The sequence below is a fragment of the Henckelia pumila genome, chromosome 3 (assembly GCF_033568475.1).
Source record: "Henckelia pumila isolate YLH828 chromosome 3, ASM3356847v2, whole genome shotgun sequence".
NCBI classification, from domain to species: Eukaryota; Viridiplantae; Streptophyta; class Magnoliopsida; order Lamiales; family Gesneriaceae; genus Henckelia; species Henckelia pumila.
This window is the reverse complement of record NC_133122.1, coordinates 83,811,077-83,825,223: the sequence shown is the minus strand read 5'-3', so window position 1 is coordinate 83,825,223 and position 14,147 is coordinate 83,811,077. Positions and strand designations below refer to the sequence as shown.

General features: G+C 40.1%; 4 protein-coding genes across 4 annotated transcripts; all 4 read right to left on the bottom strand.

Annotated features, from left to right (window-relative positions):
- Positions 1-10,331: 10,331 nt before the first annotated feature.
- On the bottom strand, positions 10,332-10,667 carry LOC140889128 (uncharacterized). Its single transcript, XM_073296837.1, has one exon. The coding sequence runs from the start codon at positions 10,665-10,667 to the stop codon at positions 10,332-10,334; it is 336 nt and encodes a 111-aa protein (XP_073152938.1).
- An 87-nt stretch (positions 10,668-10,754) lies between these two features.
- On the bottom strand, positions 10,755-11,158 carry LOC140889127 (uncharacterized). The gene is made up of 2 exons (XM_073296835.1): positions 11,078-11,158; positions 10,755-10,985 (listed from the first exon to the last, which is right to left on the bottom strand). Exons 1-2 carry the CDS (start codon positions 11,156-11,158, stop codon positions 10,755-10,757), a joined length of 312 nt encoding a protein of 103 aa, XP_073152936.1.
- Positions 11,159-11,239: 81 nt separating this feature from the next.
- Positions 11,240-12,934, bottom strand: LOC140889126 (uncharacterized). Its single transcript, XM_073296834.1, has 3 exons — positions 12,603-12,934; positions 12,144-12,560; positions 11,240-12,098 (listed from the first exon to the last, which is right to left on the bottom strand). Exons 1-3 carry the CDS (start codon positions 12,932-12,934, stop codon positions 11,240-11,242), a joined length of 1,608 nt encoding a protein of 535 aa, XP_073152935.1.
- Positions 12,935-13,072: 138 nt separating this feature from the next.
- LOC140889125 (uncharacterized) lies at positions 13,073-14,113 on the bottom strand. Its single transcript, XM_073296833.1, has 3 exons — positions 13,938-14,113; positions 13,661-13,808; positions 13,073-13,609 (listed from the first exon to the last, which is right to left on the bottom strand). Exons 1-3 carry the CDS (start codon positions 14,111-14,113, stop codon positions 13,073-13,075), a joined length of 861 nt encoding a protein of 286 aa, XP_073152934.1.
- Between the last annotated feature and the right edge of the window lie 34 nt (positions 14,114-14,147).

The window sequence follows — 14,147 nt, the reverse complement described above, 5'->3', positions numbered from 1 at the left end:
TTGATCGTGGTTATTGATCAATCATCTCTTGTATCTGAACAGATTCGTTCGGAGTTGTCAAGCCCAGAGTTAGCAGCTGTTTGATCGTTTCAGAGAATTGGACGAAGAACGGTATAAAGAGTTTTCCTTGAACCGTTGCCTTGTTGTTGTTAGATTGTGTAGTTGTTTATACAATCTCTTTTGTAGCTTATCCAGAGTTGGAGCTACTGCATTGAAAGGTAAAAGCAGTCATCGTAGCGGGATAGCATACTCGGGACTGTGGTTCTCGAGTTTTCCCTTTTGAAATCTCATACTTGCATCTACACTTGTTCTAGCATGAGGAACTTGTGTATTGTTTGATTGTATTGGTTTTGTTAAAAGGATTATGTTTTATGTTTCTGTTATGCATTCATCTTGAGCCAGTCTTGTTTCAGCGGGCATAACCATCCTTTTTGTTTAGACGTTTGGGAACTATGACTGAGTGGCCCAGGTCGTAGTCGTTTCGTCTGGTGCTAGCATACTCATTATAGTTGCTCAAAGTCTAGAGGAGTGAGATACGTGGCACCACCTCGATTGGGAGAGTCGGTGAGTTGTTACGTGATCTTATCCTCGGGATCCCAAAGGCACAGCAGCAATCCCTCGTTATCAGATTTGATATCCCTGTTTAAAGACATGCATTTCATTACGATGTTATTGAGTTCGTTATTGTATTGAAAGCATGTTTGTTACTTGTATTACTTGTTATGTTGCTTTTACTGGGAATGTCGTTCTCACCGGTTATCCGGCTGTTGCTTTGTTTTGTATGTGTACTTGGCAACAGGTGGGGCAGGAACAAGTCAAAAGAGGCATGGTTAGCTTCGAGGGCAAGTAGTAGGAGTGAGACTCGGTTTAGAAGTCGAAGTAGCATGTTTATCTAGTTTAAGATTGAAGCATGTTAGAACTCGAACTTGATATGTTTTGTTATTCGAATTAGTTTGTATTCGGATTGTAATCTGAAATCGAAGTATGTTGTTGTCGTATCGATTTAGACTTCTGGTTGTTTTTAGGCCTTCTGAAAGCATGACTTGTTATGGCATGTTTCCCTACACCCTGTTATTGCATATGTATTTGAAGGCATGTCGGACCAAGCGCGGAATCCTTTCTTTATTTTCTGCAGCCTGAGCATTTTCTGCCCAGGCCTTCCGCGCGCGGGCGAGGCGTTCCTCGCGCGCGCGCGAGGCCTCTGTTGGGCCTCTGAATTGTTTGCCCACGCGCGCGCGAGCTTGGTACCTCGCGCGGGCGCGAGCCTTTGGTTGGTCTCGGTTGTTGAAGCCCGCGCACGCGCGAGCTTGGTTCCTCGTGCGGGCGCGCGGCGTTTAAAAAAAAAAAAAAAAAAACTTTGAATTGTTTTACTCTTGGATTCTTGTTCGCTTAATTGTTGTTTAATCCGAGATTAGTGGTTTAGAATCGAGGTCTCACATGTACTACATTTATTTATTCCTTTTGTCAATTCATTTAATTATTATATTTCTATTTTTTTAGACGACGGGATCAGATCTGCAGCCATGCCTGCCAATTTCAGAGCTGCCTTAAAGAATCTGAAGAGGAAGAAAACAGAAGACGTCGAGGCCGGTGTTCATCCCGAGCCCCCTCCCACCAAGCCATCTAAGAAGAAAACCTCCAAGGCCAAGGAGCAATGCAGCACTGGTCTACCCGAGCTTTAGCAACCGCCTATTGTTTCTTCATTCCGAGCTCGCGGCAAGGGCCCCATAGTGGAGTTCGAATCCCTACTTGATGCTGAGCCTCAAGGGATGCCTGATCTGCCCGAGGTTCCAGATATGTCTTTTTTTTCAAAGCCCGACCCCCAAGGAACTTTGGGCATAATGCAAAATTTTATTTCTCGTTCAGATTTAAAAATTTTGCGAGCGGTGCCTGATAAGTGCATTTTGTATGCATTAGTTCGTGATATTTTTATGTTTATTTTGTGTGCATTTAAATTTTTTTTGTGTGTTTTTATGTGTTTTATTGCATTCATGTGTATTTCATTCTCCGGGTTTTATTTGTAGGAACAATGGAAATTAAAAGAGTTTTGAAGGCTAGAAAAGAGAAAAAAAATAGAGGTAAAGAAAAAAAGGAATTGAAGCGCTAAAGAAAAGTTAGCACAACATCTTGTGCTATCGTTCTAAAAGTTAGCACTACTTCTAGTGCTATCGCTCTAAAAGTTAGCACTAGATTTAGTGCTATCGCCCTAAAACAAGCGCTATAAACCTGAAGAAAGAAGATGAAGTTGCGCTGTTGGTGAGAGAGAAGCGCTATCGCACATGGAGGAGATGGGAAGAGCGCAAGAGGAGCGCTATCGCGCATCAACATGTAGCAATCACGCATGGTTCGTGTTGCCCAGGTTTCTCGAGACAAAAAATGTCTCGCTCGAGCGAGATTTGTGCTCGCTCGAGTGAGAAATACGGGAGCAGAAATTCTTCGGAGCAGAGAGTTGCTCGCTCGAGCGAGACATCGGGAATCAGAAAAAATCAGAATTTCGGAAATTAAAAAGTCTTATTTTACAGGCTATTTTTCATGGGCTTTTTAAACTCATATTTTAGGGACTTATTCAGACGTGATAAAGGGTTCCAGAGTTCGAGATTTTCAGACGCAAGGAGGCTTGGGAGAAGAATTATTTTCTTATTCTTTTGTTTTATTTTCTTTTATCAATTCATGATTAAAACTTTGTTTGAATTATGAATTTGATTCTTGAGTAGTTTTTTTTCTTCGATCAAGGCCACGTGATTGGGCCAGACAATTTATGTATAAACTCGTTTGTTTATTTGAGATTTTCAGACTTGATTTGATTTTATTGTTTATCGAATTTATATTTGTCTTGTGAATTTCCTGGCCAGTTATTTGCTTGCATGTTAATTGATTCCAATTCGACAGAGGAGGTTTCGATTTTGATCACTTCGATATTCAATATAGTGTAAAATTGACTAGAAATAGAATTCGGTTTCATTATGCGGTTTGGGTGTAAACTGAATTTTCACAGCTATTCATGCATTCAAATTTGATCAGAATTACGAAAGATTAATCCGTCAAATTTGAATAGGTTTGATTGTTCTAGAAATAGTCCTTTGAACAAATTAGGAAAATTCCCGTAAATTAAGATTAAGTCTGATTTCTTAGATCGGCTGCTTGTTACATGAATTATCTGGTATCTACGTGTGTCCTTGATCGAACTTTTCCCATATTGGAATTAAACCAAATTTCAGCTGCGTTTTAATTAATTTTATTTTAGTTGCAATTTTAATTATTAGTTTAAAATCTGAATCACTTTTATTCATTGGTCTAGATTAAGTAGGAATAAATATATTTTGGTATTCATATTTATACAGTCCCTGTGGGTTCGACATCTGGACTTTTGTCCACTATATTATAACTTGACCTGGTACGCTTACCAGTTGATTTTTTATCATACCGATTTAGCCGATCAAGTTTGTGGCGCCGTTGCCGGGGACTATTGTGATATCAGAATTTTTTTTTTTTTTGAGATTAGACTTTACTTTAATTTATTTTATTAAATTCTGAATTCCTCTCTTTTCTTTGTAACTTTCAGGTGCTAGGAGAGATGGCAGACAACCGTACTGTTCTTGATTTAATCCGTCCGCCAGTTGAAGGGTATGGATCTAGCATCGTTTGCCCCGCTGTTGAGGTAAACAATTTTGAGCTGAAACCCTCTACTATTCAGCTGATCCAACTGCAAGCAAGATTTGGGGGCACATCTGTGGAAGACCCCTACGCTCATCTGGAGCGTTTTCTATCGATATGCGACACGTTCAAGGTTAATGGGGTAACATCTGTTGAAGTGCGACTGCCGTTATTCCCATTTTCTCTACAAGGCGAAGCTACGGAGTGGTTAGATGATCTGCCTGCAGGTTCCATCACTACATGGAACCACCTTGTTCAAAATTTTCTGAACAAGTATTTCCCTCCTACGAAGATGGAGAAATTATTTTCAGATATTATTTCATTCAAACAGAAGAAGGGTGAATCTTTACATGCGGCATGGACCAGATTCAAGAAGATGTTGAGGATGTGTCCTCAGCATAATTTATCTCAAATCCAGCAGACTCAGGCGTTCTACAATGGAGCCGATCAGTCGGTTAGAACTATGCTGGATGCTGCAGCTAATGGATGTTTGTTCAGAAAGACGCCAGCTGAAGCCTGGGAGATCATTGACAACATGGCAGAGAGTAACATTGGATGGTCGGATGTGAAGAGAGAGAAGAAGAATGGAGTTCTAGAGGTCGATGCTTTAATGGCCATGAATGCTAAGATCGACGCTCTAATACATCAAGTAGCGCTTATGAAAGCAGCGCCAGTAAATCATGCACAAGGGAATCTGCAAGAAGAGCAGCAGTTGTTTGAAGTTGAAGCAGCTAATTTTGCAAGAAATCAAGGACGACAGTGGTACAACTCCTACAAAAATTATAATCAGAACTGGCAGCCCAAGCAAGAGGAGAAGAAGCCGAGTTTTGAGGAAATCATGGTGAAGTATGTGGCTGGTACAGAATCTCGGCTACAAAATCAAGAAGCTATGCTGCAGAAGTTGGAGACTCAGATGGCTCGGATAGCAACCCAACTCTCTACTCGTCCTACTAGAGCGTTGCCTAGCAACACTGAACCAAATCCCAGAGGCATGAATGCTATCATGGTCGTGACTCGAGCACAGTCTGAGTAGCAGCAGAGGGACGAGGAAAAGATGAAGGAGGGGTCAAAACCGTCAGAAATCACGGAGGATCTGCTTGCTGAAAATTCCTCCAAGGCAGGTAAAAAAGGTAAGACTTCAAAATTTGAAGTTAATGATAATGTTGATATTTCTACCTTACCTTTCCCCCTTAGAGCTAAGCAATTGTTATTTGATTCTCAATTTAAAAAGTTTCTTGAAATTTTCAAGAAACTACATATTAACATACCTTTTCCAGATGATTTAGCTCAAATGCCTAATTATGCAAAATTTCTGAAGGATTTATTGAGGAACAAGCAGAAATTGAATGATCTGACGTATTTTACAATGAATGAGGAATGCTCGGCGGTGCTGAAAGATAAATTTTCACGAAAATCTCAGGATCCAGGGAGTTTTTCTATACCCTGTCAAATTGGAAGTCTATCTATTGAAAATGTTTTGTGTGATTTAGGATCGAGCATCAATTTAATGCCTTATTCTCTTGCTCAAAAATTAGGCATAGAAAATATTGAACCTGTCTCTATCTCTCTCAAATTTGCTAATGGATCTATTAAATATCCGAGAGGGATAGTGAGAATGTCCTAGTAAAGATAGACAAGTTGATTTATCTTGTAGATTTTGTCATTCTTGACATGGATGAGGATTGGGAGGTTCCGTTGATTCTAGGGAGTCCTTTTCTTGCTGCTAGTAGAGCCTTAATTGATGTGGAAAAAAGAGAGTTAGTGTTGAGAATGAATGATGAGCAAGTGGTGTTTAATATGCTTAAGTTGGCTAATGATAGCCCAAATTTAAAATCTTGCTCTACCGTCGAATTTATTGATGTGTTTCATGATATTGGTGATGAATTTCAGCAGGTTCAGTTGTCTGCAGGAATTGGTCCATTGCAAAATCGCTATAGAGTTGAAGCATGCAAGTGCAGGACTGATCTGAGTTTTTTCAAGACGGTGGATAAACCACCTTGAATTTTGCCACGAAGATAAGAGTATAGTCGGGCTATAGACTATAAATTTAGCGCTGACTGGGAGGCAACCCAGTGTTTTTGCTTTTGCTTTTGCTTTTGCTTTTGCTTTTGCTTTTTATTTTGTTTTTGTTTTTGGTTTTTATTTTTTTATTTTTTTTGATTTTTGTTTCTTTCCCATGCCAGTTGTCATGCCTGCTGATATGTCTAGACTGCTGATACCGTCCCAAAGGATACTGTCAAGAAGGAAGAGGATGCATCAAAAACCAGGGGAGTTTTATTTTTGTTTTCATTGTGTTTTTGTTTGTCCTGCATTTGTGTGTTTGTTGCATTCTGTTCATCTTTCTGAAGCATTGAGGGCAATGCTTTGGATAAGTATGGGGGGTAGACTAGTTATTGCATTATTGTTGGTTGTGTTTGTTTTGCATCTGTCGTGTTTCGTATTTGTTCGTATTTGTTTGCATACAGTTTGTGTTTGTTGTTGTTTGCATTGTTATGAGTAGGATGAGTCATGGTAGCCTATGATGATGAAGCTTATTTGAAAAAAAAATGGATTTTTGAGAAAAAAATTTTCTCTTGACTGGACATGAGAAACTGTAGGTTGAACTGTGAATATTTATTAGCACTTGTGTTAGACCAGTGGACTGTAACGAAAGATTTGATGAAGTTTCTGTCTGTTTGACCATTGCAGGGAAATAGGTGGGTTGTGGATCTTGATTGTGCTCTATGAATTTTGATGAGGTTCTAGTTTACACTTATGATCTTGGGCGCACCTAAAAAAAAAAATTTTACAACTCCATCCGGGCTTGAACAATGATTGAAATCCTAATCATTGCTTCATAGCTAAGTTTGCGGGTAAAATGAGGTTGATGCTCCATCCGGGCTATAGACGAGGGGATTAAAAAAAAGAGAGAAATTTTTTTGAATCCTATCTTATTTATAGCTAAGTTTGCGGATAATTATTGGGGCTAATGCAATACCGGGTGCAAAAGAGTGAAACTTGCACTGATTTGTCATAGGTCACTAAGTAGTTTTGAAACGAATTCGGTCTAAGTTGTATGAAACTGGAATGACATTTCACACACATACGTTCACGTTAAACCGAAGGTGTATTATGAAAAGTTGAGAGCATGTCGGTGATTTTGTTTTTGTGATTGAACTTCTCGGAGGCTGTGCACTCTAATGAATCGTCCTTACATATGTTTTGTGTGCATATTATTTTTGTATGTCTTGCTCGAAGGCGAGCAAGGTTTAAGTATGGGGGTGTTTATAAGTGCATTTTGTATGCATTGGTTCGTGATATTTTTATGTTTATTTTGTGTGCATTTATATTTTTTTGTGTGTTTTTATGTATTTTATTGCATTCATGTGTATTTTATTCTCCGGGTTTTATTTGTAGGAACAATGAAAATTAAAAGAGTTTTGAAGGCTAGAAAAAAGAAAAAAAAAAAGAAAAGAAAAGAAAAAAAGGAATTCAAGCGCTAATGAAAAGTTAGCACTACTTCTAGTGCTATCGCTCTAAAAGTTAGCACTAGATTTAGTGCTATCTCCCTAAAACAAGCGCTATAAACCTAAAGAAAGAGGATGAAGTTGCACTGTTGGTGAAAGAGAAGCGCTATAGCGCATGGATGAGATAGGAAGAGCGCAAGAAGAGCGCTATCGCGCATCAACATGGAGCAATCGCGCATGGTTCGTGTTGCCCAGGTTTCTTGAGACAGAAAATGTCTCGCTCGAGCAAGATTTGTGCTCGCTCGAGCGAGAAATACGGGAGCAGAAATTCTTTGGAGCAGAGAGTTGCTCGCTCGAGCGAGACGTCGGGAATCAGAAAAAAATCAGAATTTCGGAAATTAAAAAGTCTTATTTTACGGGCCATTTTTCATTGGCTTTTTAAACTCATATTTTAGGGACTTATTCAGACGTGAGAAAGGGTTCAAGAGTTCGAGATTTTCAGATGCAAGGCGGCTTGGGAGAAGAATTCTTTTCTTATTCTTTTCTTTTATTTTCTTTTATCAATTCATGATTAAAACTTTTTTTGAATTATGAATTTGATTCTTGAGTAGTTTTTTTTCTTCGATCAAGGCCACGTGTTTATATTTGTCTTGTGAATTTCCTGGCCAGTTATTTGCTTGCATGTTAATTGATTCCAATTTGACAGAGGAGGTTTCGATTTTGATCACTTCGATATTCAACATAGTGTAAAATTGACTAGAAATAGAATTCGATTTCATTATGCGGTTTGGGTGTAAACTGAATTTTCACAGCTATTCATGCATTCAAATTTGATTAGAATTACGAAAGATTAATCCGTCAAATTTGAATAGGTATGATTGTTCTAAAAATAGTCCTTTGAACAAATTAGGAAAATTTTTGTGAATTAAGATTAAGTCTGATGTCTTAGATCGACCGCTTGTTACATGAATTATCTGGTGCCTACGTGAGTCCTTGATCGAACTTTTCCCATATTTGAATTAAACCAAATTTCTACTGAGTTTTAATTAATTTTATTTTAGTTGCAATTTTAATTATTAGTTTAAAATCTGAATCACTTTTATTCATTGGTCTAGATTAAGTAGGAATAAATATATTTTGGTATTCATATTTATATAGTCACTGTGGGTTCGACATCTGGACTTTTTTCCACTATATTATAACTTGACCTGGTACGCTTGCCATTTGATTTTTTATCATACCGATTTAACCGGTTAGTGCCAGACCTAGAGGCTGAGCAAAATTTTGCCTTGACTCTTATGCAGGTATGTATCTGTATTAATCTGCAAAAAACTTTATGATGCCTTAACTACTTCTCTCTGTTTTACAGGCTCTGCCTTGGGGGGGAGAGATTACCATCCGATCTCTGAAAACCCGGGAAGATCATGTTGCCAATCAAGAGGCTTTTGTGGAACGCATTTCCGAGCTAACCCGTAAAGCTCGTGAGATGAAGAATGAGCATGACGAGAAGGTGACCGAGATGAGGGTGGAGATTGAGTCCGGGCGAGATGCTCTTGAGGCTGCCCATAAAAAGACTACCGAACTGGAGGAGGGCAAACTTGAGCTAGAAAGTCGAGTGCGGGCCCTCACCAAGGAACTTGAGGCTGCGAAGGAGGTCGGGAAAAAGGAGTTCCTGAACTCTGCAGATTTTTCTAATGCAGTAGCTGAGAAGGCGGCTACCTTCTTTGATGAGGGTTTCAAAGGGTTCTTAGCCCAGTTCAGAGCTAATGGGTACTCAGAGACCGAACACCCATTAGCTCTCAGAGACCGAACACCCTGCCCTTTTCTTGGTCTGTACCAAGGAGCTCGATGATATGCCCGATGAAGATTCGGAGGAGGCCGAGCCAGAAAAAACAACAGATCCCTACCCGAACTCAAAGCCACAAGATTCCTCCTCCCCTTGATTTTTCTTTGTTTCTGCTTTATAAACAATGTTTAAAAATATGCTCTGTATGATAGACCCTGCGTGGTCATTGATTTTGTTGGTTGCCCAGGTCGGGCTTATACATTGCTTGTCATTTCTTTTCCCGAATGAATGTTTTTGCCCTGTTCTGATTTCTACAAGGATCCTTTTATATTCTAACATTGATTAAAATGTGAATATCATTCGAGCACAAAAATTTGTTAAATGAAAATTTTTAAGGACCTGACCTACATACACCCAGACTAGCTGACTAACTGAATCCATAAAATTTTATTAAGTGTAAATTTATAATGGCCCGACCTACATCTTTCCGGACTGGCTTAATAATAGATAAAATTTATCATGTAAATTTATAAGGTCACGACCTAAATGCATTCCGGACTGGCTGAATAACAGGCCATAAAATTTATCATGTAAATTTATAAGGTCCCGACCTACATGCTTTTCGGACTGGCTGAATAACAGATAAAATTTATCATGTAAATTTATAAGGTCCCGACCTACATGCATTCCGGACTGGCTGAATAACAGGCCATAAAATTTATCATGTCAATTTATAAGGTCCCGACCTACATGCATCCGGATTGGCTGTATAACAAAAGCCATAAAATTTATCAAGTATAAATTTATAAGGGCCCGACTGCAGTCTTTGAGATCGAATACTATTTGGACTTTTTTGTACCGTACATGTGGGTTCTTTAAACCAGTCCTGGCTGATCATTTAATAATACTGATATGAATTTGATATGACAGACTTGCTTGGCCTTTAAGTGCCAGACCTGCCTGGGTTTTGAGTTCCACTGATATGGGCCACTTAAGTGAACTTTGAGTGACAGACCTGTCTGGGCTTTGAGTTCCACTGATGTGGGCCACTGAAGTGGACTTTGAGTGCTAGAACTGCCTGGGCTTTGAGTTCCACTGATGTAGGCCACTGAAGTGGACTTTGAGTGCCAGACCTGCCTGGGCTTTGAGTTCCACTGATGTGGGCCACTGATGTGGACTTTGTATGTCAGACCTGCCTGGACTTTGAGTTCCACTGATGTGGGCCATTGATGTGAACTTTGTATGTCAGACCTGTCTGGGCTTTGAGTGATGTTTCAAGTGATAAAATGCTAATAAGAGAGTGCTTTTCAAAAATTATAATAAAACATACTAACTTGTAGCAACAGGACTGACTCTTGAAACATAATTAAAGACTAAATAGCAAAAATATGACTATATAGACGGGGACCAGCTCAGTAACACAAAAAAAGACCTGAACTGAGCTATTAAGGGTAGTATCTTTTCAAGTGTTGAGCATTCCATGGTCTTTTACCTTTCTTGCCTTGGGCATCTTCCAAGTAATAAGCAGTTATTCCAGCTTTTCCTGTCACCTTGAATGGCCCTTCATACTTTGCATCCAGCTTTCCTCTTTCTCCTTGATGTTGGATTTTTCGCATGACCAGGTCTCCTTCCTTGAAGACCTTAGGGTATACTCTTTTATTATAGGCCTGGGTCATTCGCTTGCAATAAGCTGTAAGCCTTATTGCTGCCCGGGTCCTATGTTCTTCCAGCAAGTCCAAATCCATGGCCCACAACTCTTGGTTGTTTTCTCCATATGCCATTATCCGCGCACTTTCCTGCCCTATCTCTGCTGGAAAGATAGCCTCAGTGCCATAAACCATGCTGAACGGTGTTTCGCCCGTCCCAGATCAGGCTGTAGTCCGGTATGACCAGAGTACTGAAGGGAGTTCTTCCACCCACTTGCCCTTGGCTGTATCCAGTCTTGTTTTGAGGGCTTGCACTATTGTTCTGTTGGTGACTTCGACCTGTCCATTCCATTGTGGGTACGCTACAGACGTGAAAATTTGCTCAATATTCATTTCTTGACACCATGCTCGGACTTTAGTCCACAGAACTATCTCCCATTGTCTGAAACCAACCTGCGCGGGATCCCAAAACGACACACTAAATTTTTCCAAAGAAAATTGAGCACTTATTTTTCTGTAATTTTAGCTAGAGGTTCGGCCTTTACCCATTTAGAAAAATAATCAACCGCAACTAGCAAGAACTTCCTTTGTCCCGTGCTGATGGGGAATGGCCCAACAATATCCATTCCTCATTGATTAAAAGGACATGCAGCCACCACTGTCTTCATGTATTCTGCAGGTCTCCATTGTAAGTTAGCATGTTTCGGTCAATTATAACATGAGTTGACCAGGACTGATGAATCTTTTCGCATAGTGGGCCAAAAGAAACCAGCTAAAAGAGCTTTCCGAGCTAGGGCAAGACTGCCGAGGTGACTTCCGCAAGAACCTTCATGAATTTCCCGTAATACATAATTTGCCTTGTCGGGACCCAAAAAATTTAATAAAGGTTGAGAGAAAGATCTCTTGAACAAAATTTGGTCGATCATGACGAAACGAAGTGCCCTTAGTTTTATCTCCTTAGCTTTCTTATTATCACTCGGTAGTTCTTTCGTAGTCAGATATTTGTGTATATCATATCTCCAATCCCCTTCTGGTACTTGAGCTAGCATGTCATCAAGAGTTTCCAACTGAGATACGAGCTCCTGACCTGAAACAATGGGCTCAGGTTTGTCACACAAGGCACTGGCTATGCGAGCCAAATGGTCGTCCTTGATATTCTCAGCTCGGGGAATGAGCTCCAAGTTCAGCTCGGTAAATCCTTCCTTGGCTTTGTCTAATGCCTTAGCATATTTCATCATCTTATCATCTTTGATTTCAAACTTTCCATTGCTCTGCTGAATGGATAATTGGGAATCGGAGTATAGAGTAGCCCGGGAAATTCCCAAATTCCGCGCCGCCTTGAGTCCAAGCAATAATGCCTCATATTCTGCTTTATTATTAGAGTCTCGGAAGTCCAACCTAATGGAGATATTAGTTTCTTCCCCCCAAGGCGATATGATAACAATTCCAGCTCCACTTCCTGTTTGGCATGATGACCCGTCGACAAAAATCCTCCATAGCTCTTCTTGATCTAACTGAACTGTCTCTGCCAAGAAGTCAGCTAGGGCTTGAGATTTTATGGCTGATCTGGGCTCAAATTTTATATCATATTAGCTTATTTCTGTGATCCACCTGACCAATCTGCCTGATGCATCTGGGTTAGATGTAATTTTTCCCAAAGCACTATTAGTGAGTATGGTAATGGGATGCGAGAGAAAACAAGGCCTTAATTTTCTTGCTGTGATGACTAGAGCTAAGGCCAGCTTCTCCTGAGTTAAGTAATGGAGTTCGGCTCCCTTTAAGGCATGGCTCACAAAGTAAACGGGCTGATGATTTATTCCTTCCTTCCTGACTAGGACCGAACTGGCTGCTCGAGGAGTAACCGCCAAATAGAGGAACAGTTCCTCCCCTTGAGTGGGCTTATTCAAGACGGGCAATTGCTTTAAGTAGGCTTTCAAATCTTGAAAAGCCTTCTCACTTTCCTCATTCCATTCAAAAATTTTCGTCTTTTGTAATGCTTTGAAAAAAGGGAGACTTTTGTCCGCCGACCTACTTATGAACCGAGCTAATGTTGTAATTTTTCATGTTAACCTTTGTACCTCCTGTATATTACGGGGTGAACTCATAGAGATGATAGCCTGCACTTTTTCAGGATTGGCCTCAATTCCCCTTCTTGTAACCATGTAACCCAAGAACTTGCCAGCCCTGACTCCAAAGGTGCATTTGTTAGGATTTAACTTCAGCTGATAATTTTTCAATGTCTGAAAGGTTTGAGTTAGGTCGGCAATGAACTGGTCGGCAGTTCGGGTCTTGATTAGGATATCATCCACATAAACTTCAATGTTTTTGCCAATTTGGTGTTTGAATACTTTGTCCATCAACCTTTGATATGTAGCCCCGGCATTTTTGAGCCCAAATGGCATGACCTCGTAACAATACGTTCCTATAGAAGTTACGAAACTCACCTTGTCCTTGTCTCCCTTAGCTAAAAGGATCTGATGTTACCCCTGATAAGCATCTAAGAAACTGAGTAGTTCATGACCTGCAATTGAATCGACAAGCTAATCGATTCTAGGTAAAGGGTAACAGTCTTTCGGGCAGGCCTTGTTCAAATCCCAAAAGTCCACACACATGCGCCATTTTCCAGAAGACTTTGGAACTAGAACTATGTTAGACAACCAGGTTGGGAAGTGGATTTCCTTAATGTGTCCAGCCCTGAGTAACTCGTCTACTTGTTCCTTTATTATCGCATCTTTTTCAGGACCAAAATGTCGTTTCTTTTGGATAATAAGGCGACAACCCTTTATTACATTAAGCTTGTGTTCTGTTACCTCCCGGCGTACCCCTATCAGGTCTGACACTGACCATGCGAAAAAATCTTTATTTTTTTCCAAGCATTCCAATAAAGGTTGCTTTAACTGTGCTTCAAGGGTGCGAGCAATTTTTACCATCACAGAAGGAGGTGAGATCATGATTTCCTCAATTTCTTCTTCAGCAGTGACAGATGTGTCCTCTATCAGGTTGCCCTTTTCCATGCCAAAAAGTCCAGATATGTCATCACTATCAGTCCTGGTCACCTTTTGCTCTATTCTGACCTCCTACACATAACACTTGCGAGCAATAACTTGATCACCTTGTACTTCACCGACCTCATTACCAACTGGGAACTTCATTTTCTGATGCAGAGCTGATGCGACAACCATGAAAGTGGTCATGGAAGGTCTACCTAGTATGAAATTATATGCATATGGAGCATCTACTATAATGAAACTCACAATCCTGGTCTTGCGACCGTTGCTTTTTCAAAGAGTTAGGGGTAGATGCACTAACCCAACAGGTCGAATTGCATGACCCGTGAAACCAAAGAGTGATGTTACGACGGGCTCCATCTTGTACTGCCCCAGATGCATTTGATTTATTGCTTACTAGAATAGAACATTGACAGAACTGCCTGAATCCACAAATATCCGGGTTACATCATAATTTGCGACCATGACCCTTATTACCAGCGCATCATTATGGTTGCTAGAAACCCCTTTCAAATCTTCCGGCCCAAAAGAGAGGGTCATGCCATTATGGACAATCTGATTGTCAATCTCCATATTTATTAATTTTCTGCTGCTAGTTTTCCTAGCT

What these genes read in the sequence shown, in the direction of transcription:
- LOC140889128 (XM_073296837.1), bottom strand. Translation starts at nt 10,667, where the DNA reads ATGGCATATGGAGAAAACAACCAAGAGTTGTGGGCCATGGATTTGGAC.
- LOC140889127 (XM_073296835.1), bottom strand. Translation starts at nt 11,158, where the DNA reads ATGGATATTGTTGGGCCATTCCCCATCAGCACGGGACAAAGGAAGTTC. An exon ending in TTGATTATTTTTCTAAATGG is followed by an intron (nt 10,986 to 11,077) that starts GTAAAGGCCGAA and finishes GATCCCGCGCAG; the next exon opens with GTTGGTTTCAGACAATGGGA.
- LOC140889126 (XM_073296834.1), bottom strand. Translation starts at nt 12,934, where the DNA reads ATGCCATTTGGGCTCAAAAATGCCGGGGCTACATATCAAAGGTTGATG. An exon ending in AATATACAGGAGGTACAAAG is followed by an intron (nt 12,561 to 12,602) that starts GTTAACATGAAA and finishes GTTCATAAGTAG; the next exon opens with GTCGGCGGACAAAAGTCTCC. An exon ending in GCATCAGGCAGATTGGTCAG is followed by an intron (nt 12,099 to 12,143) that starts GTGGATCACAGA and finishes ATTTGAGCCCAG; the next exon opens with ATCAGCCATAAAATCTCAAG.
- LOC140889125 (XM_073296833.1), bottom strand. Translation starts at nt 14,113, where the DNA reads ATGGAGATTGACAATCAGATTGTCCATAATGGCATGACCCTCTCTTTT. An exon ending in TCTGTCAATGTTCTATTCTA is followed by an intron (nt 13,809 to 13,937) that starts GTAAGCAATAAA and finishes TCTTTGAAAAAG; the next exon opens with CAACGGTCGCAAGACCAGGA. An exon ending in AGTTCCCAGTTGGTAATGAG is followed by an intron (nt 13,610 to 13,660) that starts GTCGGTGAAGTA and finishes TGTTATGTGTAG; the next exon opens with GAGGTCAGAATAGAGCAAAA.